The following is a 24,832-nucleotide window of genomic DNA, read 5'->3' on the forward strand; positions in this document are numbered from 1 at the left end:
TAATTAAACCCGTGATTATTCATTAAAAACACCTGCGAATAGGTTGAAGGGATCAAACAAACAAAGCAATTGGGTATTTACCTGGGAATGCCCCATAGAAAAATACTTTCAACACATCATTTACAAAATCAAGAGCAAATTGACAATGTGGAAGGCTATGGACTTATCCATGGCGGGAAGAGCCACTTTAGAAAAATATATTCTTGAAGTTAATCAGACCTATTTCATTGCGAGTAATAGGATACCAAAAGGAATTTTGAAATATATTCAGAAGGCTCAACGATAACTCATATGTGGTGAATTGGATGGAAAAAAGAACATACACATAGTTAAGTGGAGTAATCTTGCTAAAGCAAAAAATAATGGGGGTCTAGGTTTGAGAAACCTCGCCATAATGAATAAAGTGTGCTTAGAAAAATCTAAGCTAGAAGCTCTCCAAGGGTTATAAAGCCTTGTGGTGCAGTGTGCTCAAAGGGAGACATATATGACACAAAAAATACATCATACTTCTTCTTCCTTTTGTTTGGTAGGACCCCCATGAACTTGAGATATTGATGATGTTATTCCTTATCTTATTTAAATAGATAATAGAAAATAAGACATAAATGTCATCAACTACTTTATCAATTTCTTCTATTCCATCTTCCTTGTTGCTACAATAGCTTTCAGGGAAATTATTTTGTTGAATATTTTCTTATTGGATATCTACATCTAGACAAATTGTTGAAACCAAACCTAGATCATATTCGCTTACCATTCTTGCTTTTTTCCCAAATCTATTTTTTGATTCAATTTTATTTGATGGTATGAGTCTTTACTTATTTTATTTATAACTCCTTCTTCATCAACTACTTCCCATTGCAATGAATCAACTACATGGCGATTTTTTCCATCACACGCTTTTCATCTGCATGTCACCTAGTATTATTTGTGTCACTAACATTGGCAAACAATCTCTTGAACCTTGGAATTATTGGTAGGTATCACATCACCTTGGCAGGAACACCCTTACTAGTTACACCATCATCGTCATCAACACCATTGTCCTTCTTCTTGTAGTGTGACTCCCCGCAACTCGGGCACTCCTTCAAGTTTTTAAAATCTTTCTTATATAATATGCAATCATTACGACATGCATGTATTTTGACATAGTCCAAATCCATTGAACACAATATCTTCTTGACCTCATAAGTACGGTTCAACAGTGTGTTACCTTCGGGAAGCATTTCTTTAAACAATTCAAGTAATTCAGTGAAACTTTTATCCGTCCATCCACCTCTTGCCTTCATATTAAATAGTCTTAACATAGCTGACAATCTTATAAAAAATTTACATCCCAGATACAACGAATCTCCCATGTCTCTTTGCAAAGTATCTACCATATTAGCATTCTTGAAAGCATCAACTCCAATACCATGAATGATGTCTTCTAGAGTATCATTCATAACTTCATCATCTTCAACTGTATCTAACATAGGTCTTTTTTTTTACGCTTCACCATGTCGTACCCATTTCTTGTAATTTTGAATAATTTCATCACAACCACAATGATTGAATATAACATCCATATGATGTTTAAAATATTTTTTACAAGGACACCATAAAATCTCATTATCGTCAGGAAGGTTTTTTTCAACGAGATCAAGAAATTGTTTCAATCTACTCTCATACTCTATACTTAATCTATTGGCTTTCATCCAACTATGATCTGTAACCACATAAAGCTTCTGAAAAAAATAAAAACAGTACACATACAACAAAAATAAAGCTTCTCAACAACAACAACAACAACAAGAATAACAGTAATGGAGAATTACAAGGACAACATTAATGGATCAAAGCAACAACAACAATAACATACTGGAGAATAATGGTGAGATATTTTTTTCGTTCGCCAGAGCTCCTTGGAGAATAAATGTTCTTTAGTTGGCTGGAGAAGAAGTGTTCTTTCAGTAGGGCTCGAGAAGTGAATGAGGTAGACACTTAGAGAATTAAAATATAAAGAATATTTATCGCGGTTATACTGAAAACCGAGGTAACATACCCGATGTAAAATATTTAAAAAATAATGACGCCATTTTGGTTTCAAAAAGAATAAAAAGTTAGAGAATATTTATCTCGATTTTCATGAAAATCGAGGTAACATATCCGGCATAAAATCTATAAAAATTAAAGGCAAATTTTTTCTTCCATATAAAACATAAAACTGTAAGAGCTTGGAATCGAATCTCAAATCTTGAACATGTATTTATGTCGGCTTTTCAAGAAATCGAGGTAACATATTAATTTTTTTTTTACAAAAAAATAAGGCGCTCCCGTTACATACATCCTCAGTTTTATATTGTTCATGGTGAAAGTTTCGTCATAAAAAATGTTATTTGTTGTAGTATTATCAATAGAGTTATTCAACATATTTGCATTAAAATCTTCAATTGATATTGTTGTCACTTGTTTAGATAACTTCTCAATGTGATTTTCAATATTCTGCATGGATGCTTCAATGTTCTTATTGGATGCTTCAATGTCCTTTTTGGATGCTTCAATGTCCTTAATGAATGCTTCAATGGGTGAGTTCATTGCTTTCTGGTTGATTTCAGTAAATTTCATGAATTCGTTCAAAGTCTCTTCTTGAAGGGATGAATTCCGTGGTGGTGGATCTTGAGGAGCTTATTGGTTGAAATTTTGAATTTGATTGTGACTCCAGTTAAGACTTGAATGATCATCCTGCCATATGTTATATGTGTTAAAATAATGGTTTGACTCTTGATAGTGTCATGTATAATGTGCTTCTTCAGCGTATGATACATAATAACCATTGGCGTAACCTCCACCACATAAATCACATCATAGGGCCTTGACCAGGTTAACATTTCTCTTAACTCAAGTAAATATTGTCAATTGCTTTAACAAAGTTTCAAGTTGTGCTAACAGAGCAAGTTGAGACTTAAGCTCATCATATGTTTCCTTGACCTCGCATACACAATCAGAAGAAACATACCTTAGTAGCACTGAATTAAAAAATACATAACAAAAAAAAAATAACACAAAGAAAAAGCAAATAAAAATTAAATTCAAAGTATTTACAACTAACAAACAAAATAAATAGCTAATACCTAGCGACAAAGAAAATTCAAATTTAAACATATATATATATATATATATATATATATATATATATATATATATATATATATATATATATATATATAGATATTATATATATATATATATATATATATATATATATATATATATATATATATATATATATATATATATATATATATATATATATATATATATATATATATATATATATTATATATATATATATATATATATATATATATATATATATATATATATATATATATATATATATATATATATATGAGTGGAGATCAACTTACTCAAAGAGTAATTTTTTTAGCTTATTCCAAATCATAACCTTTAAATTGAATCTAATCTAACGATTAATTAACTATATATATATATATATATATATATATATATATATATATTATATATATATATATATATATATATATATATATATATATATATATATATATATATATATATATAAAACAAATGTTGAACAAATATTGCTTTATTGAAATCAACAATCCTCGACAATGACACTAAAAATTTGATGACCTTCGACAAAAGTGTATCGATAACATCGAAGTAATAATAAAAAGATCGGCTCCACGAGGAGTGTAATTTAACAAGAAAATTATGTGTTCTTATAAGTAATTAAAGGGGGGGGGGGGGGGGGGGGGGGGGGGTTAGAAAAGTGCTTCTAAAACGAGAAATTATAAGGATGAAATTCAAGAATAGAAAGGTGATTATATATTTATTATTGAATTCCATTATATTTATGTGTTGATGAACTGTGTATTTATTGAGTTTCAATTAAATTATCTAACTGCAAATTAACAAAATTACTGCACCCAATTCCTTGGTATGTAACTCACTAGTTTATACGATAATCTCTTAATTTTTTAGCTCAATTCAAGGTTAAATTAGGTGTTCTAAGTGTGTTAATTCATAAGCAATAACTTCTAATTATCTATCCCTAGTTAATTATAAATTTAAATAAATTGTCTAGATCAAATGTATAGACTAACAGTCAGAAATCCCTAATTATCTAGATTCATTTATATGCCCGTAAACGATAAAAAAAACATTAAACAAAAGAACAATTTGAATAAGATAATAGCATTAAAAGTACTCAACAAATCTCAAACAAATATATGATCCAATAAAGTAAAAATAAGGTTCATTTGAAAAAGACCTAATCTAAAGAAACTTGACTACTCATTGATAAATTAACAAATACCATGAGTTGATAACTCTCCATCGTCTAAATACCATGAGGTACTCTCTAATGACTCCAATGTACTATAAAACCGTCCCTTGAATGTCCCTAATCGTCACTTTCTCTCTAAAATTCAGAACCATTCAGAAAGTAGCCAAACAATCCTTTAAATAACAAAAAGCATGTCACCCGAAAAAGCACTATCGCGTCTGCGACAATCAGCATCACGTCAGTATCCCACCCGTGATGATTTCAATAGTAATATCTCCTTTTTAACTTTCTTTTGTAAAAACGTATGTCTCAGTCCTATTTACGAAACTTCATATATGATCAAATTAATAGACAGACGTCATGATTTAAATTGGGCTAAAAAATGCTTCTTTTTTTTTTACAATTTCTTCATGATTTCTCGATTTTTCTTTGTTTATTCAATTTCTTATTTTTTTCTCCTTTTTCACATTTTGACATGACTTTTGCTCATTATTTCTTCGATTTCATCCGAATATACTTATAAAAATCATGTAATGACAACTGTCATCAATACTCATCATTGACTTCTTGATTCTTATTAATTTCAAAACATTATTTTTTTAATTTAAATTTTAATATTGAAAATAAATCACAAATCAGAACTTGTTCAATTGAATTAAAAAAATACATTTAATAATATTCATAATTTTTATGTTGGATACTTAGTATTTTTATCATTTAAATTATTTACAATGATTCAATACATTTATTAAAATCGATATCATTAATTATAAATTATTCTTCTCGTCTTAAAATAAGTGTCATATTTAATACTTTCACATATATTAAAAAATATATAATAAATGAAAAATAAATAATGATTTTACCAAACTATCCTTATCAATTATTGATAATTCGAATTAACATTAATGTAAAGTGAGAAAATAATAAATTAAAACTACTAATTAAATTATACAATAGAAAAATAAAAATAAAAATTGCAACGGTAAACTGACAAATATTTTAGAATAAACAATATTTTTTAAAATCACAATTATTTTAGAAGAGAGGGAGTACTTGGGGTTAAGTGTAAAAGACTTTAAAGAAAATGCTAAGGAAACTAAATTAAAAATTTCATTTAATAAATTATGCATTGACTTTCTTAAAAAATTAAAATTTGTGTTTTCCATCACATATACTTTGAGGATTTTTTTACTCAAATATCCCACTTTTTAAAAAAATTCCCAAAATAGCCTACTTTTCAAATTATTTTCTAAACTTCCCTACTTTAAAAAAAACATTAAGATGTAGGTGGCAGATCAATTGGCGTCAACCCTTAATTTTAAAGAGGGGACGCCAATTGAATTGGCTACAATATATGGTGCTGTCAATCCAATTGGTGGCCATGTGTATAAAGTGAGAGGAGACGCCAATTGGTCTGACGCCACCGTGTATTGTGTAATTTTTTTAATAAATAGATGTGTTAGGTGATCTATTTTTCCACATCTCTTTTCATTACATTGCAAACATATTTCGTCTTCGTCACCACTATGGGAAAGTGATTTATTCGAGAGATAAGCCTCTGATGGAGATGATGTTTTGGAGCATCTGTCGTTTCGAGCAACTAAATAGGGAGTTGATTCATTGGTTAGACGGAAACATACCCGAAGGCAAAAAAATTAGAAGTATTGATAGACTCGATGACGTACGTGGTTGGGTGCGAGTAAAAAATGATAAGGATGCTAGAGAAGTGATGTTTGGACCAGATGACATCAGTTTGATTGTTGTAATTAGTCAGAAATTTTGTTTTTAAATGTTGTGGTTAAGTAGTTTTATCTGTTTTGATATTTGTTGTTTGTGTTGTTTATTCAGACCTGTTCGATTTTAAGTGTGTTTAAGTTGGAGTGATGTTTGTTGTTAACCTTGTTGTAAGAAAAAGTTATTAATATATTAAAATCAAAGGTTTTACAAAAATTGAAAGGAGGTACTAAATTATGATGCAGAGTGTCATACGGTGAACTGACTTTATGTGTTTTTGCTTTGGAAAGCAAATGTCACGGATAGCAAGAGTCGCCACCGACTTTTCTTTTATCCCATAAGGAAAGGTGGAAAAGAACAGGAAAGACCTTAATTAGATTTTGGGTTCGGGAGGTACATTATACAAAGGGAAGGTGTTAGCACCCTTTGTATCCATGGTTATCCATGGGCTCTTAATTGCTAGATCACTTATGTTTGTCTGAAAAAGTGTTTGTGAATTGCTTAGAAAATGTTTTGAAAAGAGAGTTTAACTTTGTAATGATTCTTGTACGAATGTATACAAAGTGTTTATCTCGTTTAATTTTGAAAGCGGTTTAGAAAAATATAACTTGGCAATGATTCTAGTACGAATGTATACCGAGTGGTGATTTTCTAGTATTTGCAAAGTGTGAGGTATAAAAAATGTTTTAGGTTGTGAGCCAGCAATTAAGAGTTATACCTACCCAAGATCTTTATGGGCATTTCCTATCCTTATGAGGGTAAAACTGTCCCTACTATTGAGAAGTAAGTAGTCTTATCCCTTTGGATGTAAAGGGACATCGTAGGGTCATCGTTTGGTCATTGAAGGCAACATTTGTAAGGATACCTTAGCATTCGAAGGGACGATCATCATTTAACCGTAGGCTACAACGAAGGGTCATCGAGGGGCAAAATCATATATTCGCAGGCAACATCCGAGGGACTATGATTTATCTTATAGGGACATGATGATTTAATCGAAGGGTCTTTGCTAAGTGTATCCCCACATTCGCGGGACATGACCATAATACCGTAATATCGTAAGGCAACAGAGAGAGGTCCAAGATCACATATTCAAAGGTAATATTTTACAATCAATTAGATAATGAGGGTGAATCCCCACATTATAATCAATTAGGTAATTAGGTCCACATTATAATCAATTAAGTAATTAGGATGAATCTCCACATTAAAATCAACTAAGTAATTAGGATGAATCTCCACAAGGGTATCCCACAAATAAAGTGGAATACCTAGCAAGCTACCTTTTCCGGGAGTATATGAACCCTTACAAAATTCAGTAAACAGGTCAGAATACCAAATCAGGGTGCAATCGAGAATTACACCACAAAAGAAATCATAACAGTAATAGGGTCAGGTAAACAATGCATGGCTATGATAAAACATGTCAGATGAGCAAAAATCAGAACAGAAAAGTCAGCGACTGTCACGTTCGCTCCTGCCTCGCCTAGCGAAGGCTTAGCGAATACTAGCTACATGCTCGCTTAGCGATGGGCTAGCGAGCGGCTGCGGGTTCTGGTTTTGATAACAGTACAATTTCAGCAAGCTTCACACCCTATGACATCCATTACAAAGATTACATGGTTAAACATTCCAGATATTCATAATACTTAAATTCACATGCAAAACTTAAGATATTTTTATAAATTTAATCATGATGCCACATGCATATTAAGAACATAAAGCGGTAATAGTAATGCAAACCTGTTTGTAATTGAATTGCAACCTTGAATTGGCAAGTCGGATTGAGTTGGGCGGAGGTAACCTTGGTGCAGATGAGTTTCCTTCAGGGTTTCCTTTAGGGTTGCTCTGAATTCTCTGGGTTAGCCTCCAGGGTTTGCTGTCTGTGAGTGTTTTCCTTTCTCCTCCGTTTTTCGTTCCTCCCCTTTTCTGACTGAAGTGTTGGTATTTATAATGCTTTTTCGTGACCTAATGGGCTCAAAATGAAGCCCAGAATTTTCTGGTATTCGCAAGCTTCGCTAGGCGAGTGGCGTAGCGAAGGGTTCGCTAGGCGAAGGAATTGCTCGCCTAGCGAGCATGCCAGTTTGGGCCATTTTCTGGATTTGGCCATCTGTGAGCTAGGTCTTTGTTCTTTTAAGATTAATGCCTTGAAAAATAAGTTGGAGTGCCTTAAAAAATGCCTTGTAATATTAACGGGCAAATTTTGGGGTATGACAACTGCCCCTGTTCTATATTCTTGAACCGAGAGAGTTAGAATGATATGTACGCCATTCGTGGTCTGGAGGTGGAAGATTATTGAACACTTAGAATGCACCAAAATTTTCACTTGTTAATCAACAGTTAGTCTTGATGAAGATGGGCTTAAAGATGCCATCCAGGAAGTTTGATGATGAGAGCTTCGGAGTACGTCGTATATTAGACGATATCTGAAGACATGGGTGTCATACCGGGTCATACGCTAGACCGTATAGTGAGTCATCCATTGAGCTGTCGACTTCGTTGGGGAGTCAGAGTGTGTTATACGCTGTTGGGGATAAGGGATCAGAATGGATCATACGCTAGACCGTATCTGAATAGCAGAGTGAGTTGTTCATTAGGCGGATGACTTCGCTGGGGAGGAAAGATCAGAATGGATCGTACGCTAGATCGTATCTAAGTTGCAGAATGAGCCGTACGTTAGGCTGTATCTGACGAAGGTGGAGTCAGGATGGATCTTACGCTAGATCGTATCTGAGTTGAAGATCCAAATGGGTCGTACGTTAGACCGTATTGGAGTTGCAGAATGAGTTGTCCATCAGGCTGTATCTGAGGATGAAAGGGGTAGTCGTACGCTAGACCATGTTTCAGAATGTACCGTACGCTGGGTAGTATCGGAGGAATAAAGATCAAAATGGATCATACGCTAGATCGTATCCGAGGGGATGAACATCCAAATGGGTCGTACGTTAGATCGTATCTGAGTTGCAGAATGAGCCGTACGTTAGGCTGTATCTGAAGAAGAAAGTAGTCGTACGCTAGACTACACCCTGGAATGTACCGTACGCTGGGCAGCATCTGAGGATTTGAAGGTCCAACTGGGTCGTACATTAGACCGTATTGGAGTAGTTGAAGGTCAGAATGGATCGTACGTTAGATCGTATCTGAGTTGAAGGAGTCATATGTTGAGCTGAGTCAGAATGAACCGTACGCTAGGCTATATCTGATAGTATTTGTATATGTTGTATTTGCAATGAATATCTGGGGTGGGCTTAAAGATGCCACCATCAGAGTGCTTGTCGGAATGAATGTCCATATGGATTGTATCTGAGAGATGTAGTCAAATCTTGAATGTAATTGATAAAGATGTCCGTCTGAATGGACCTTTGTTTTGACTGTATCAGGAGGATAATTAACCTGAAAAACAAAGTTAGCCTCATGCCCTGTCATGATGCATCAGATGTTTTATGCTTTCGAAAATAAATGCGAACAATATATGTATGCGTATGCTGTGAAATGATGTGATGAATGAATTATGCGTCTGAAACGTTTTTCCTGGCGACTCCCTGGGGAAAATAAATCCCCATCTTCTGGTTGGAGATACTTGTATTGATGACCCTTTCTTAGCTGGGGATACTTGATTTCTGTCTGATGGTGGAAACACTCAACAGAGTCTGGCTGGGGACGGAAGAGATGACCAGTCTGTCTGGTGATGCCGATTTCTTCTGGGGAATAACTGGTTTTTGCTGGGGAATAGAGTTAGCAACCGGATTCATTAGAACGCATGGTTAGACCTTCTCCTCGATCCTGAAGTCTTTTGTAATTGTGATCTCTATTTTATGCATGCATTTTTTATAAACATCGATCATATTCAAATGCATATACCAATTCAATCTAAATCAATGGACGTTTACGCAAACAAAATAGAGAAAGTAAAACAAAAGCATTTTTTTGGAAACAAAATTGTATTGATTTTGAAAGAGGGCCTATAAACAGGCAATTTGTGTACAAGGAGACAGAAATCCTAGTAAGAGGAAATCGTCGAGATAACAAAGAAAAGCTATGAAGAAAAAAGTCCTATTGGTTTTAATTCTGCCACTGTCATTATGTCTTCAAGCATCTCATCTCCTACTGTCGGATTAGAAGTGATTGGCTTGTTCAGTCCCTTTGACTTGGGTGAAGTTGTCTGAGAACGGGACATAGTCATACGTTTTTAATCCCTAATTTTTGCCTGGACCGCCTTTTCAGGTTTTCAGTCCACCAGGATACCCTTTTTTGCCCAAGCCGCCTTTTCAGGTTTTCGACTTGCCGGGTGTACATTTTTATATGTTTATCCCTAATTTTTGCCCGAACCCTTTTGGTTCGTCGGGATTGCCCTTACTTTTGCCTAGATACGTCGACCTAGCGGGTCTCTTTTATGCGTAGTATTTTTTAACTATGTCCGCGTTCACGGGATGCGGGAAATCTTCGACATCCATTGTAGCAAGCATCATGGCTCCACCAGAGAATACCTTCTTAACTACAAATGGCCCTTCGTATGTGGGAGTCCATTTGCCTCTGGGATCACCTTGTGGTAGAATGATACGCTTTATTACCAAGTCGCCAATTTGATACACCTGTCTCTTGACCTTTTTGTTAAATGCCTGGGTCATGCGTTTCTGATATATCTGCCCATGACAAACAGCCGCAAGTCTCTTTTCATCAATCAAATTTATCTGATCGAGTCGATTCTGAATCCATTCATCCTCGTCTAAACCTGCCTCTTTCATAATTCTTAGAGAGGGAATCTGAACTTCCACCGGTAAGACGGCTTCCATTTCGTAGACTAAAGAGAAAGGAGTTGCCCCTGTCGAAGTGCGTACTGAAGTGCGATAACCATGAAGAGCAAAGGGTAACATCTCATGCCAGTCTTTGTATGTTACTGTCATCTTTTGTATAATCTTCTTAATATTCTTATTAGCAGCTTCTACGGCGCCATTCATCTTTGGCCGGTACGGAGAAAAGTGATGGTGTTTTATTTCGAACTGCGTGCAGAGTTCAGTAATCATCTTGTTGTTCAAATTGGAGAGAGCAGGTTTTCCAAATGTATATTTGATAAGATCCATCTTAGAAATCAATAAAGTGGTATGATTCAACATATACTGTCTTAGTCGGCGAGCAGCCCAAGCCAAAGCACAACAAGTTTTCTCGAGCAGTGAGTATCTTCTTTCACAGTCGGTAAACTTTTTGCTAAGGTGGTATATTGCATGCTCTTTTCGACCAGACTCGTCATGTTGCCCCAGCACATACCCCATTGAATTTTCTAACACGGTCAAATACATGATTAGAGGTCTTCCTTCAACTGGTGGTATCAAAATTAGAGGTTCTTAGAGATACTTCTTGACTTTGTCAAAAGCTTCTTGACATTCATCATTCCATATCATCTCTTGATTTTTCCAGCGAAAACCTCTACATAGTCACGTAATATCCGACTCAATCTTTCTTTGACACTGTTTTCCAAGCCTGCTCCTATTTTGACTTCTTTCTTGTCTACTTCAGTACCCAGATTCACAGTTTCAATTGATTATTCCTGCGGCCGTATGGTCTTTTCTTCTTGCAGTAACAGTCTGGCAAGTTCTCAGGTACTTCACAATCTTCCTCACTTCCATCCTCGGCTTGGTAGATCGGATTTTCAAAGTCATAATGAACAGTAGCAGAGTTATTACCAACAAGATCCAGAGTGGATATGGATCGACAAATTGTTACGTGAGTGTGTGCAAGAAAACATAGCTTATTTGAAAGATGACAGGAAAGATAAAGAGCGCAATATTTGAATGCAAAAAGGTCCATTGATTTATTGAATATGAATATGCTTATGGAAATGACAAAACCTTTAACAAAATTTAATACATTAAAATAAGCAATAACAATTACTCCTGACTAAAGGAAATCAGGATAGTGTCTTCAGCCTTCCAATTGCCGAGTCCGTCACCAGTTGTTGGGAAAATCCAGCTATCCCAGTCATAATCGTTATCAGTATCTTCCACAGCATTGACAGTCTCGTCATGATTAGGCAGAGGAGCAGTGATGACGTTAGGAGTCTCCGGAGGATCAGAGGTAGCTGCCTGTATCTTTCCACTTCGAATGCCGCTTTCAACATGTTCACCTGTTAATATAAGTTCAGTGAAACCCAATGAGGAACTCCTCAATAGATGGCTGTAGAATGGGCCAGTCAGTGTGCTCATGAACATGTCTACTAATTCTCGATCAGTCATAGGGGGTTTGACTCTGCCAGCCAAGTCTCTCCATTTTTGAGCATATTCTTTGAAGCTTTCTTTAGATCCCATAGTCATATTCTGCAACTGTAGCCGAGTAGGCGCTAGTTCAGAATTATACTGGTAGTGCTTGTAGAAAGCTGTCGCTAAATCAGTCCAGGTGCGGATGTCAGAGCTCTCGAGCTGATAGTACCATTCTAACTGTGTGCCAGACAGACTCTCTTGGAAGAAATGGATCCATAGTTTCCTATCAGTGGTATACGGCTGAATCTTTCTCACATAAGCTCTTAGATGCATCTGAGGACAAGACGCACCATCGTACTTAGTGAAAGTGGGGATCTTGAATTTGCGAGGAATAACCACACCAGAGACCAGACCTAAGCCTTCGAAATCCAGGTCGGGCGCCTTCTGACCCTCCATAGCTAGCATGCGTTCTTCCAGCAACTTATACTTATCATCTTTTGGAGAGTATTGTTCATTCTCATAATCTTCATCGTCGTCTTCAGGGTTGAAGAGATCAACATTCTCCTCTTCTGAATCATTCTCTGTCTCCTCTTCTTGATCCTTCGGAATTCTAATCTTGACTCCTGCAGCCTGTCCTCTAAGCCTTCTTCCCGGGTTGATGTAACTCACAGGTTTCTTGTCTTTCTTTTTCTTGAGCAAGAGAGCCTTCAGTTCCTCCTGCCCCTTGGATAAGTTCAAGATCATTTCCTGGAATTGAGCATTATGAGCCTGGAGATCTTTGACAGTTTGTTCGAGGTCCATTTTTCTGTTTGCAGGAAAACCGTGAGAACATTGATCCCTTTAGAGTACCTGCTATGCAATGTTATGTTATTCTATGCAATGTATGAAATGTTTTCAATGTTTAAAGTCCTTGAAATGGTTAGTACAATGCCACAATGTCATGATGTTATGATGTCATGATGTTATGATGTTATGATGTTATGATGTTATGATGTTATGATGTTAAGTAAATAACAAGCACAAGCAAGTCACACAACCATCATTCCTGAGTTTTAAGGCTTGCATGAGTTCCATAGGTAAGTACCCTCCCCACCGAAGTTTGGTTGGTTCAACCTGTCCTAGAATAGTAACCGGGTTCTAACAGGATCTCCAATCATTGACCTTCCTTTAAGTCCACTTCAGTGCAACACCAAGTGGTTGACCAAAGCTTCCCAAAAGTCCAATCTCAAGGAGTGTAGCATCGAGTCTCAACCAACCCCAGTCGGAACCGAAGTCAGTTATCTCACTACTTTCTAATGGCCAGGATGAGTCAATTAGGGTTCTAAAGGTCTGGTTAATGCTTTGATGACACCACGGAGACGCCAAATTTCTCCTCAAGTAAACATGAGGAACATCAGGAAATCCAAAGTGTCACATTAACCGTAGCCATCATTTTAACCATTCCAGTATACGCCGGATAGTCGCGATGATCTCTTGCTACTTACCTAAGGTACACTAGATCCGGGTGTAGGATCTTTCACTCAAGCATAAAATACCCAAGCAATCCCTTAAAAGTAAATCAGACAATTTGAATAAGTGATCTTGTTTTTAAGGTAACCTCTCTTTAATAGTCCCCAGCAGAGTCGCCAGTTCTGTCATACGGTGAACTGACTTTGTGTGTTTTTGCTTTGGAAAGCAAATGTCGCGGATAGCAAGAGTCGCCACCGACTTTTCTTTTATCCCATAAGGAAAGGTGGAAAAGAACAGGAAAGACCTTAATTAGATTTTGGGTTCGGGAGGTACATTATACAAAGGGAAGGTGTTAGCACCCTTTGTATCCATGGTTATCCATGGGCTCTTAATTGCTAGATCACTTATGTTTGTCTGAAAAAGTGTTTGTGAATTGCTTAGAAAATGTTTTGAAAAGAGAGTTTAACTTTGTAATGATTCTTGTACGAATGTATACAAAGTGTTTATCTCGTTTAATTTTGAAAGCGGTTTAGAAAAATATAACTTGGCAATGATTCTAGTACGAATGTATACCGAGTGGTGATTTTCTAGTATTTGCAAAGTGTGAGGTATGAAAAATGTTTTAGGTTGTGAGCCAGCAATTAAGAGTTATACCTACCCAAGATCTTTATGGGCATTTCCTATCCTTATGAGGGTAAAACTGTCCCTACTATTGAGAAGTAAGTAGTCTTATCCCTTTGGATGTAAAGGGACATCGTAGGGTCATCGTTTGGTCATTGAAGGCAACATTTGTAAGGATACCTTAGCATTCGAAGGGACGATCATCATTTAACCGTAGGCTACAACGAAGGGTCATCGAGGGGCAAAATCATATATTCGCAGGCAACATCCGAGGGACTATGATTTATCTTATAGGGACATGATGATTTAATCGAAGGGTCTTTGCTAAGTGTATCCCCACATTCGCGGGACATGACCATAATACCGTAATATCGTAAGGCAACAGAGAGAGGTCCAAGATCACATATTCAAAGGCAATATTTTACAATCAATTAGATAATGAGGGTGAATCCCCACATTATAATCAATTAGGTAATTAGGTCCACATTATAATCAATTAAGTAATTAGGATGAATCTCCACATTAAAATCAACTAAGTAATTAGGATGAATCTCCACAAGGGTATCCCACAAATAAAGTGGAATACCTAGCAAGCTACCTTTTCCGGGAGTATATGAACCCTTACAAAATTCAGCAAACAGGTCAGAATACCAAATCAGGGTGCAATCGAGAATTACACCACAAAAGAAATCATAACAGTAATAGGGTCAGGTAAACAATGCATGGCTATGATAAAACATGTCAGATGAGCAAAAATCAGAACAGAAAAGTCAGCGACTGTCACGTTCGCTCCTGCCTCGCCTAGCGAAGGCTTAGCGAATACTAGCTACATGCTCGCTTAGCGATGGGCTAGCGAGCGGCTGCGGGTTCTGGTTTTGATAACAGTACAATTTCAGCAAGCTTCACACCCTATGGCATCCATTACAGAGATTACATGGTTAAACATTCCAGATATTCATAATACTTAAATTCACATGCAAAACTTAAGATATTTTTATAAATTCAATCATGATGCCACATGCATATTAAGAACATAAAGCGGTAATAGTAATGCAAACCTGTTTGCAATTGAATTGCAACCTTGAATTGGCAAGTCGGATTGAGTTGGGCGGAGGTAACCTTGGCGCAGATGAGTTTCCTTCAGGGTTTCCTTTAGGGTTGCTCTGAATTCTCTGGGTTAGCCTCCAGGGTTTGCTGTCTGTGAGTGTTTTCCTTTCTCCTCCGTTTTTCGTTCCTCCCCTTTTCTGACTGAAGTGTTGGTATTTATAATGCTTTTTCGTGACCTAATGGGCTCAGAATGAAGCCCAGAATTTTCTGGTATTCGCAAGCTTCGCTAGGCGAGTGGCGTAGCGAAGGGTTCGCTAGGCGAAGGAATTGCTCGCCTAGCGAGCATGCCAGTTTGGGCCATTTTCTGGATTTGGCCATCTGTGAGCTGGGTCTTTGTTCTTTTAAGATTAATGCCTTGAAAAATAAGTTGGAGTGCCTTAAAAAATGCCTTGTAATATTAACGGGAAAATTTTGGGGTATGACACAGAGGTTGCTCATAGATTGGGACATTTTTTCTTATTGTGTCTGGGTTGATGACATATACTACATAATCTTATCATTTTATCAGTTGTATCCATTTATGTTCTAATACGTGTGTTGTTTGGCCGTCATTTTTCCTTTCTTCGCATCTAATCGTTGTGTCAAACTATGTCCCCTTGATATGGAGACCAATATTCCTCCATTGCTAGCACTGAGAAGCTTTCGTTATATACATTCATGACGATAATGACCTTGTAAACATCTGATAGATGGATGTAAGCGTCCTGGCGAGTATGTGCGCATGCCGCAATGACATGGGAGCAAGGAATACGGAAGCCTGGAACTTTCCACAGTCGCACCAACTTCTATTTAGTCTGACAACAAGGAATACTGGGTATGCTCTTTGTGTCCACGAATTTGTTGTCATGGACGCGTTGATTCAACCTTATGTCGAACTCGCCGGTGTTGGACATGTAAGCAAAATCATATCTTGGTCAGTTGATACTAAATTTATTCTAGTTTTATGTGAAAGATGGCGTCCCGAGACACACACATTCTGGTTTCCAACCGGTGAATGTACCGTGACGTTAGAAGATGTCTACATGTTATTGGGACTTCCTATCGAGGTTAAGGCGGTAAATGGTAAAACCAACTATGCGAATTCAATTTGTATGGAATTCTTGGGTGCTAACTTGTTAGATGATAACTCGAGAGGTCAATGTATACTCCTTTCACGCCTTAAGGTATATTACAATAACTTACAATTAAATGAAAATTCTACCGAAGACGCTCGAATAATAAAAACTAGGTGTTATATTATGCTTTTAATTGGTTTATTTTTATTTTCCGAAGGCAGTGGTTCTAGTATGCATGTTATGTATTTACCTTTACTAAGACATGTAGATAGAATAAGAAGTTACAGTTGGGGGTCCGCTTGTTTGGCTTATCTTTATAGCTCTTTATGTAAAAATATACACAAAGACACATCTATATTTTTTGGATGTGCTGTTTTTCTCCAAGCATGAGGTTGGTCCAGACTACCGTCTCTAGCGTCCGTCAACCACAACCCGTTCACATTCTCGTATGCACAAAAGTAAGTTATTAACAATGGACTATATTTACTTACTTGACCGATTATTATCTCTAAATAATATATTTACTTTTATGGTGCAAACGGTCGGCACATGATATGAGTTACAACAGATGTCCTAGACACTGTATTACCCAGTATCACAATCTCTTGGATCACCTTCGACCAGCAGATGTATTGCCATTAACCTAATTAATTCGTAATAATTTGTTTTTTAATATCACCCATTTATAATCTAATATATTTTCATATTTCAATTCATTTGGCGTCCATATCTAAACATGGATCATGATCATGAAATCAACGAACAAGACGCAACCGTTTGGACTGCATGCACACCGATCATAAGATTTAACACTGTGGAGATGCACCATAGTGATCATGTTAAATTGTAGTTCGGTATCCTTCAACACATCCCAGATCCCCCGACAAACCTCAGAGAATGACATCTACAAAAAGTTAATGACCAATGGAACTTTAACCCTTGGCAAAGCTTCACTAGATCTGAGTGTCGAAAATGGAAGCACCGACAAGACCATGTCTTAACTGACGATGTGATGCCAACCGAAGAAAAACTGTAATTATATGGCTTGGTACATATCGGTTTCATTTGAGTTTCTCGCCGAGGATATGTACCTATACGACCCACACCAGGTAACTTACACACAAGAAGGTTCAACATCTAACCCCCAACAACATTGTCAGACCGGTTACTCACAACCCCCTATCCATCAAAATTTTCGGTCCACAAACACACAAACCTACGACCCTAACATGCCAAACACCCAACCACAATACCAAGAGCATACCCCGTACCACCACCAACAAGTAGATCATCATAAAGACACCTAACATTGTTATGCACCCAACATATCATCCTATCATAGCCTTCTCAATCAAAACACTCAGCGATCATTTAACACCAACCTTCCATCCTCCTACTATAGCCAAGAAGCCTGAACATCACAAAACCAAAACATGCAACAACCATATGACTACCAAACACCACAATAATAATTTCAACATTTCCTCGACAGATCATTCACACCAATGTCTCCCTTCAATCGTCACAGTCGCCCTCCAATAACTCAAACACAGTCCAACTACTCTGGCATGGGTCACGAACTCATATATGGCAGTAGCGCTTCATTGCATACACATGACTACGCGAATTTTCCTGAATATCTTAGGCAATCTTCTGCAGATGGTGGTGATGTTCTTGGGCCCTCAAATACTCAAACACCTGAGGTGAATCATCAACGTGGGTTAGAGACACGCTTTCGGGTAGCTAGGCGATGTAGTACCGGAGGTCGGTTAGGTCATCCCGGTCGACGACATTAGTCTTTGTGATTATCATATGTAAACGCATATTAATATTAATATAAATTGGTCCGATTTCGACTTTTATCTAAAATGTACATTGTTTTTCAAAAAAAAAATTATACAACATACATAGGTGACAAACCAATTGGCGTCTCCTTTAAAACCTAACACACAAACGACAATCAGATTAACAACACTAAATGCATAAGTCAATCCAATTTGTATCATCTCTTCGAAGTAAGGTAGTTTGGTAAATAATATGAAAAATGAATTTTTTTATTTTTTTTTTAAAATAAAATGAGTTATTTGAGTCAAAAATTCATACTTTAAGTCTGATAATGTAAACGAAAATAGAATTAAATAAAGTGAACGAAAATAGAATTAAATAAAGTGAAAGTGATTGAATAAAATAAATTCATGTTTTCACAAATGAGCATCATCATAATGAAATTCAAAACAAAATTTTAATTAATGAAAATGCAAATCAATATATGAAAATGCAACTGAATAAACCACCGACTAAGATAAGTGAGAGAAAAGAAGGACATTTTGGGAAATAAAGCAAAGAGAAACCAGAAAAAGTCATTTTCAAATTCCCATGAAGAGGCAGTACCCAACGTTGGGAAATAAATAACAGGCACGCAAAAAAAGCACACACACATAATAATAATAATAATAATAATAATAACGCTGTTATTGTTATCACACACACCTTTCATTTCAAAATCTCTGTTCTTCCTCTTCACGAGGTTACTTCACTTCTAGTTCCACTCTACTAGCGCCTCTTTACACCATTTACTCTCTCCTTTTAAACTCTTCTATCTCTTCTTTATTTGTTATTCTTTCTTTCATTGCATGATACAGTACTACTACAATGTATACTTCATCATCAACAAGAAGACCTAAATGGCACCACCATCCTCCTCCTCCTCCAACGCCGAGAATCCTTCACTTCCCTCGCCGTCCTCGCCGGAGAGTCCCTTCTTCCTCCTCCTCCTCCTCCGCAGCCCGGAATGACCTCAAAGCCAACAATAGTAACATGCTGGGGTCTTTGTTTGATAGAGAGAAACGTGCACCTCCTGCCGAAGCTCATGTTCCTGTAGTACTGTTGGAGGAAGAGAGGAGGAGGGAGAGAGTTGTTACTGAGAGTGGCGATGGGTTGGAGGAAGAGAAGTGGAAGTTTCAAGCGGAGATGTTGAGAGCGGAGTGTAATTTGTTGAGGATGGAGAAGGAAATTGCTGTTAAGAAGCTCGAGAGAACTCGTTCGAAAATGGAACGGACTTTAAGATCTGTTGTTCATACCCTTGTTTCTGTTAGTGAAACTTTCCTCTTATACTTTCTATCAATTTTTATCATTCATTTCATTTATTCATTATTTCAAATTATTAACTGTATCTATGTCAGTGTCGTGTTTCTGGTGGTACGATGATTTGCATGATTTGGTTTTTAACTTAGAAAGTGTAATGCAGGGGAGAATAGAGATTTGTGAAGGAAAGAGTATTGACATGGTTTTGGATGAGGAGATTCGTGAGTTGACAAAGAAACTTCAGAAGCTGCAAAGGAGATCAACAATGAAGGATTTTGAGGGAAGGAAGAGTAGTAGAAATTTTGATAAACAAGTTACTGTTCTGCAGAGACGGCTCCAGAAGATCGGAGGACCGTCGGATGGAGTATATTTAAGGGAGTTTGAAGAGATGGAAAATGTTAGCTTGAATGTTAGAAGAAATGGAAGATTTGATGATAGTGTTGTGGCAAGTGGAAAATTGAATGTAGGTGAAAAAAGTAACCAACCACCATGTGTTTGCCTTATTGCCTAGCTTGTTAATCAGTGTTTTGTCTTTTTTGATGTTTGTTTCTTATGGAGTTTTTTGAACTTTAAAGGTGGAGATTCTACGAAGGAAAATGGAGGGATTGTCAAAGGGGGTATTATTAGAGAGAATGGAGGAAGAGTACAATTCACTGCTGTTGTCCACTGCTAGTAGCTCTCTTACTAGTTCTGGTTCAACTTCCAAGAGAGTTGAGTTTCAACTACCTCATCAGGCATGTTCTTGATTTCTTTGATCTTAGTTGAAAATGTTTTAAATAATTGTTCGGTCGTGTAAAGACTTTCTCGATTTCGGTCGGTACATGTGTTACAATAGTGATTGCAGTCGTCGTAGCATAAATTAACCACAATTTATTTTTCATTTTAAATCGGCGAATAATGGTATCGATATCTGCACCTTCTGATACCATTTTGTCGCGGCTGTTTCGGCACGAAATAGGTTACTGAATTGTCAAACTTTTTCGAGGGAAGACACAATCTTTTTGGCTAGCTGAGTTAAAAGAATGATATGAGTTCTTATCAAATTATGTATTTTGAAATCATGTAGGAAAAATTGTCATGTGAAGGGAACCTATGCTCAGGACATTGCAAGACTATTGTAAGAAAAATAGTGGAGCAAGTTAGAGTTGAGACAGAGCAATGGTCACAAATGCAGGAGATGCTTGGTCAGGTGAGGGAAGAAATGGAAGAACTGCAGGCTTCACGAGACTTCTGGGAAGATCGCGCCCTGCATTCGGATTCTCAAATCCAATCTCTACACAATGCTGTAAGATGATAAAGTTTAATCTCAGTGTTTCCTGTTTAGGTCTAGTGTTTTGTGTTTACATTAACCTCGTATTTTCTTTCACACAGGTGCAAGACTGGAAACAAAGAGCTCTTTCTTCCGAAAGCAAGAAAAACGAGCTTGAGGAGAAACTTTCCATGCTCTACGGTGATCTCGAAAGGTTTAGGAGCGAACAGAATGCAGTTAAGGAGACTAAATGTTCGTCGACTCCCTTGGATACGCAGAACGAGTTTGAGAAGCGAATAGTAGTTTGCAGCACAAAGGAAAACAGTAGTAGTGTTGCTGAAAACAGAAAACATAGGGAGGTTTTAAGGAATGGAGAAAGAAAAACACATGCTGCTAGTGCTAGAGGTGGTTTACTAGCTCCAAAGCGATCTCCGTTTCGAGACATTGGGAACAACTCATCGTTGTTGACGAGGCATCAGAATGGCAAAGCAGTTTTCCCTTTGCATTGTCATCTTTCTTCAAACACTGAGAAAACTTACCGCTCGAAGGAAAACTGATCAGTTCTAACATAAAATTACCTGCCATAACATAATCAGGCGAAGAAGGCGCACAATGAATTTGGTGTTTCTTGTTTTAAAATCGATGGTTCGGGAACTATCGTGTAATATGTACTATGCTTAGGATGTGTATCGATAAATAACTCAATTAAGAGATTATTGTCGAGTTGTTATGAGGAAGTTTTTGTTTTTACGAGTCGTCTAGAGCGACATACGAAAATAAACTGAAAACAACTTATGAACTTATTATCATAAATGATTTTAATAAACTCTTCAGAACCCTTGCATAGATACTAAGGGCCTGTTTGATATGATTTTGAAAAACTGTTTTTTAGTTTTTAAAAATTAAAAATTATAAAATTTGTTTGGTTGTTTAATTTTATAAAACTATTTCTCAAAACTATTTTCTATTTGTGAGTTTTTAAAACTAAAAATTTAAAATAGATTTTAGAGGTTTTGATTTTTTGGTTTTTAGTTTTGTAAATTAGGAAGAGGACAAAACAAGAAAAAATGGTACTATATTCATCAATGACAAATTTGTAACGATATTCAATTTTAAAACAATTTTTGAAAATTAGATTATCAAACATGTTTTTCCCTCAAAACTGTTTTTAAAAAGTTAATTTCCAAAATAATTTTTAAAAACTAAAATCTAAAACTCATTCAAACGGACCCTAACTATTTTATACTCACCCTTAGTCTACTTTAAAGGCTGTGTTGAGGATGGTACACAAAATTAAAGTGTGCACTGTGGACACACCTATGTGTATAATTTAATTTTGCCACACCTATGTATATAGATGGAATGAAAATAAAATTCTCTGACTACTTGATCTGGTTTAAATCAGAGGGTAACAAAGTGGCATTTCAAGTTTGAAATCATTCTTTTAGTACAATTGAAGTGATGATGGTTTTAAAATTCTTTGGCATGAAAGTACATTCAGTAATAGTGCAAGCACACATCATTATAACAATTTAATTGTGATGGATGGTCTTATGGCATAGATCAAAGACCGGAGAAGTACTAGTACATTCAGAATTTAGAATTCACAGTTTGGTGCAGCCACATTTATGCCTTGGTTATTCTCAAATTCATGAATTTAATTTTTTCAAAACCTAAATCATACTTGAGTCACTATTATAAACAAATTTATCATATATAAATTTAATATATTAACGGTCAAATATATCAAAAATTTAATTTATTTATAATAATATCTATAAGATATATGAATTTTTATAGAATAATGTTAACTTATGCAATATAAAACTTAGATTTTTTTTAAATAATCATTTTTTTTAAATTAAAAAAATAATCAACAATTAAAAAAAAACCAAAATAATTGGATTTTTCACTCAAAATCATCTCCTAATACCATAATTTCTCTAGTTCAACCACCATCACCTTCAAATTTCTCTGTTTTAACAATGTCTGCATACATTCAGAAACGAAATGTTGATGTAATATTTTCCGCCGTTGCGGCTCCGATACAAATTCGACTTTGGAACACAGATACGTTTGAACGTCTTAATCAGACGTTGTACAGTTGATTAGAGGGAGAAATTGGATAGGGTGAAAGGATTAGAAGAATACAATGACTTGTGTCCACGTTCAACCAAAACAGAGAAGTGCACGAATGGGTGGATATTAAGACCGACCAAGACGCCTGTAGGATGATGCATTACATGTTCAAAATTGTGTTTAATGGTTGTAATCGCATAGTTCTTATATTGTATTTGTTATAATTATTTGTGTTACTGTTTATGTAATGGTATTTGATGGATCCACGCCAACTTGCTTCGTCGTCGTACGCCCCACAACAATTCCCCACCCAAACCCAACGACCAACCACACAACATCAACCTACCACCTACACATAACAACCAAACACCCAACCTCGCAACACGTTCATGTCATCCACCCAACAACCAACCATTCAACGTCGCAATTCATTCATACCACCCACCAAAACACAATACCAAGAATCAAACCCCGCAACCACAACCGTCCGTAGCCCAGATGATTGATATGAGTCACTTCATCGTAGCCCCCACCAATGACCACTCAAACATCTCATCAACATAACATCCAATAATTGTTTAACTATAGCACGTCCCAAGAACCATTGCTTCGTTTCCAAAATGACTCAATGATCCAATTTGGACAACTATACCGTCCATAATCCACTCAACCCCAACGACCTAACTACGATGACATGGGCACCGAACTCCATTACGGAAGCGCCGTTAGCTAGAGCCCCTCCAGATATTGGGAACAAATGGTGACACATCTGTCAAATACCGCTGGAACTTCCGCCGGACCTTCCCACCAACCATCGCTCGATCAGGTCACCACACAAAGACCTCAAACACCTTAAGAAAATCGTGGGAGACCTCGGAGACAAACTAACGCATCTGGATGTGGAACATGAGGACGTTATAATCGGGTCGGTCATTAGTTTATTGTCAGTCCAATATAACCAATTATTACATCATCAATAAATTTATTTTTTTCCATTACTATTTTTTATTTATTAAATAAACAAAATTAAAATTTCAAAAAATTAAAAAAATAAAAAATAAAAAATTACAAGGGTGTATGCGCCAGATGAATTGGCGCATACATCATCCATTGCACCTAGGCGCCAGGAGCATTGGCGCCTCCTCATGAGGGTCAATGCATGCGCCAATAACATTGACTCCTCCTCATGAGGAGTCCAATGCATGCGCCAATGCTATTGGCGTCTCCTCTTAATACTTTGGGGGTGCGCCAATTCATCTGACACATCCTCTTCAAAATTTGATTATTTTGTTTTTTTTAATTATTGGTTATTTTCGATTTTTTTAAAAAAAATATTTTTAAAAAAAATTCCAAAACTTATATATAAAAAATTTATATTAAAAATAAAATAAAATCATTAATTATAAACATGTATATTAAATTCAACATATAATTTTTTTAATTTTTTATTATATTTATCTCATGACATATATTCAAAATCACATTTTAGTTTAAAAATGGCTTCTTTTAACTGGTGAGGATAGTAAAATTCAGAATCATCCTGTATGTTTGAAAATCGTGTGTCAGTTGAATGTCCTATAATTTATCTTTTCCAAAAACTATTTTATAAAAATCGAATTTTAAAAAATTATGGAAGTTGTTGTAAAAACAATTGGAGCTTCAAATTTGAAACCATTTGGACAAACGTGTGAGGCAAATGTTTTGAATGGTTAACAAATGCGCTTATAATACCTACTCTTGTTCAACAATAATTTTGAACTCAAACCATTTGTGAGGGGACAGTGAAAAAAACATCTAACGAGAATCTCAGTATGACGTATCAACTCAATTGCAATAGTATTTTCATACAAAGAATTGTAAATCTTAGCTTATTTAGTTTTAAAATTGATATTCCTCCGTTCTCTTTTATAAATAAATTTTATTTTTAAACTTTAATAAATAAATT

At 36.0% G+C, this 24,832-nt stretch overlaps 1 protein-coding gene across 1 annotated transcript; it reads left to right on the top strand.

The window, feature by feature from the left end:
* Positions 1 to 18,921: 18,921 nt before the first annotated feature.
* LOC127100752 (uncharacterized) lies at positions 18,922 to 21,634 on the top strand. The gene is made up of 5 exons (XM_051038021.1): positions 18,922 to 19,565; positions 19,723 to 20,022; positions 20,135 to 20,293; positions 20,626 to 20,844; positions 20,931 to 21,634. The coding sequence occupies exons 1-5, from the start codon at positions 19,128 to 19,130 to the stop codon at positions 21,363 to 21,365; spliced, it is 1,551 nt and encodes a 516-aa protein (XP_050893978.1). The 5' UTR covers positions 18,922 to 19,127; the 3' UTR covers positions 21,366 to 21,634.
* Positions 21,635 to 24,832: the final 3,198 nt, after the last annotated feature.

This window comes from Lathyrus oleraceus, chromosome 7 (genome assembly GCF_024323335.1).
Source record: "Lathyrus oleraceus cultivar Zhongwan6 chromosome 7, CAAS_Psat_ZW6_1.0, whole genome shotgun sequence".
NCBI lineage: Eukaryota > Viridiplantae > Streptophyta > Magnoliopsida > Fabales > Fabaceae > Lathyrus > Lathyrus oleraceus.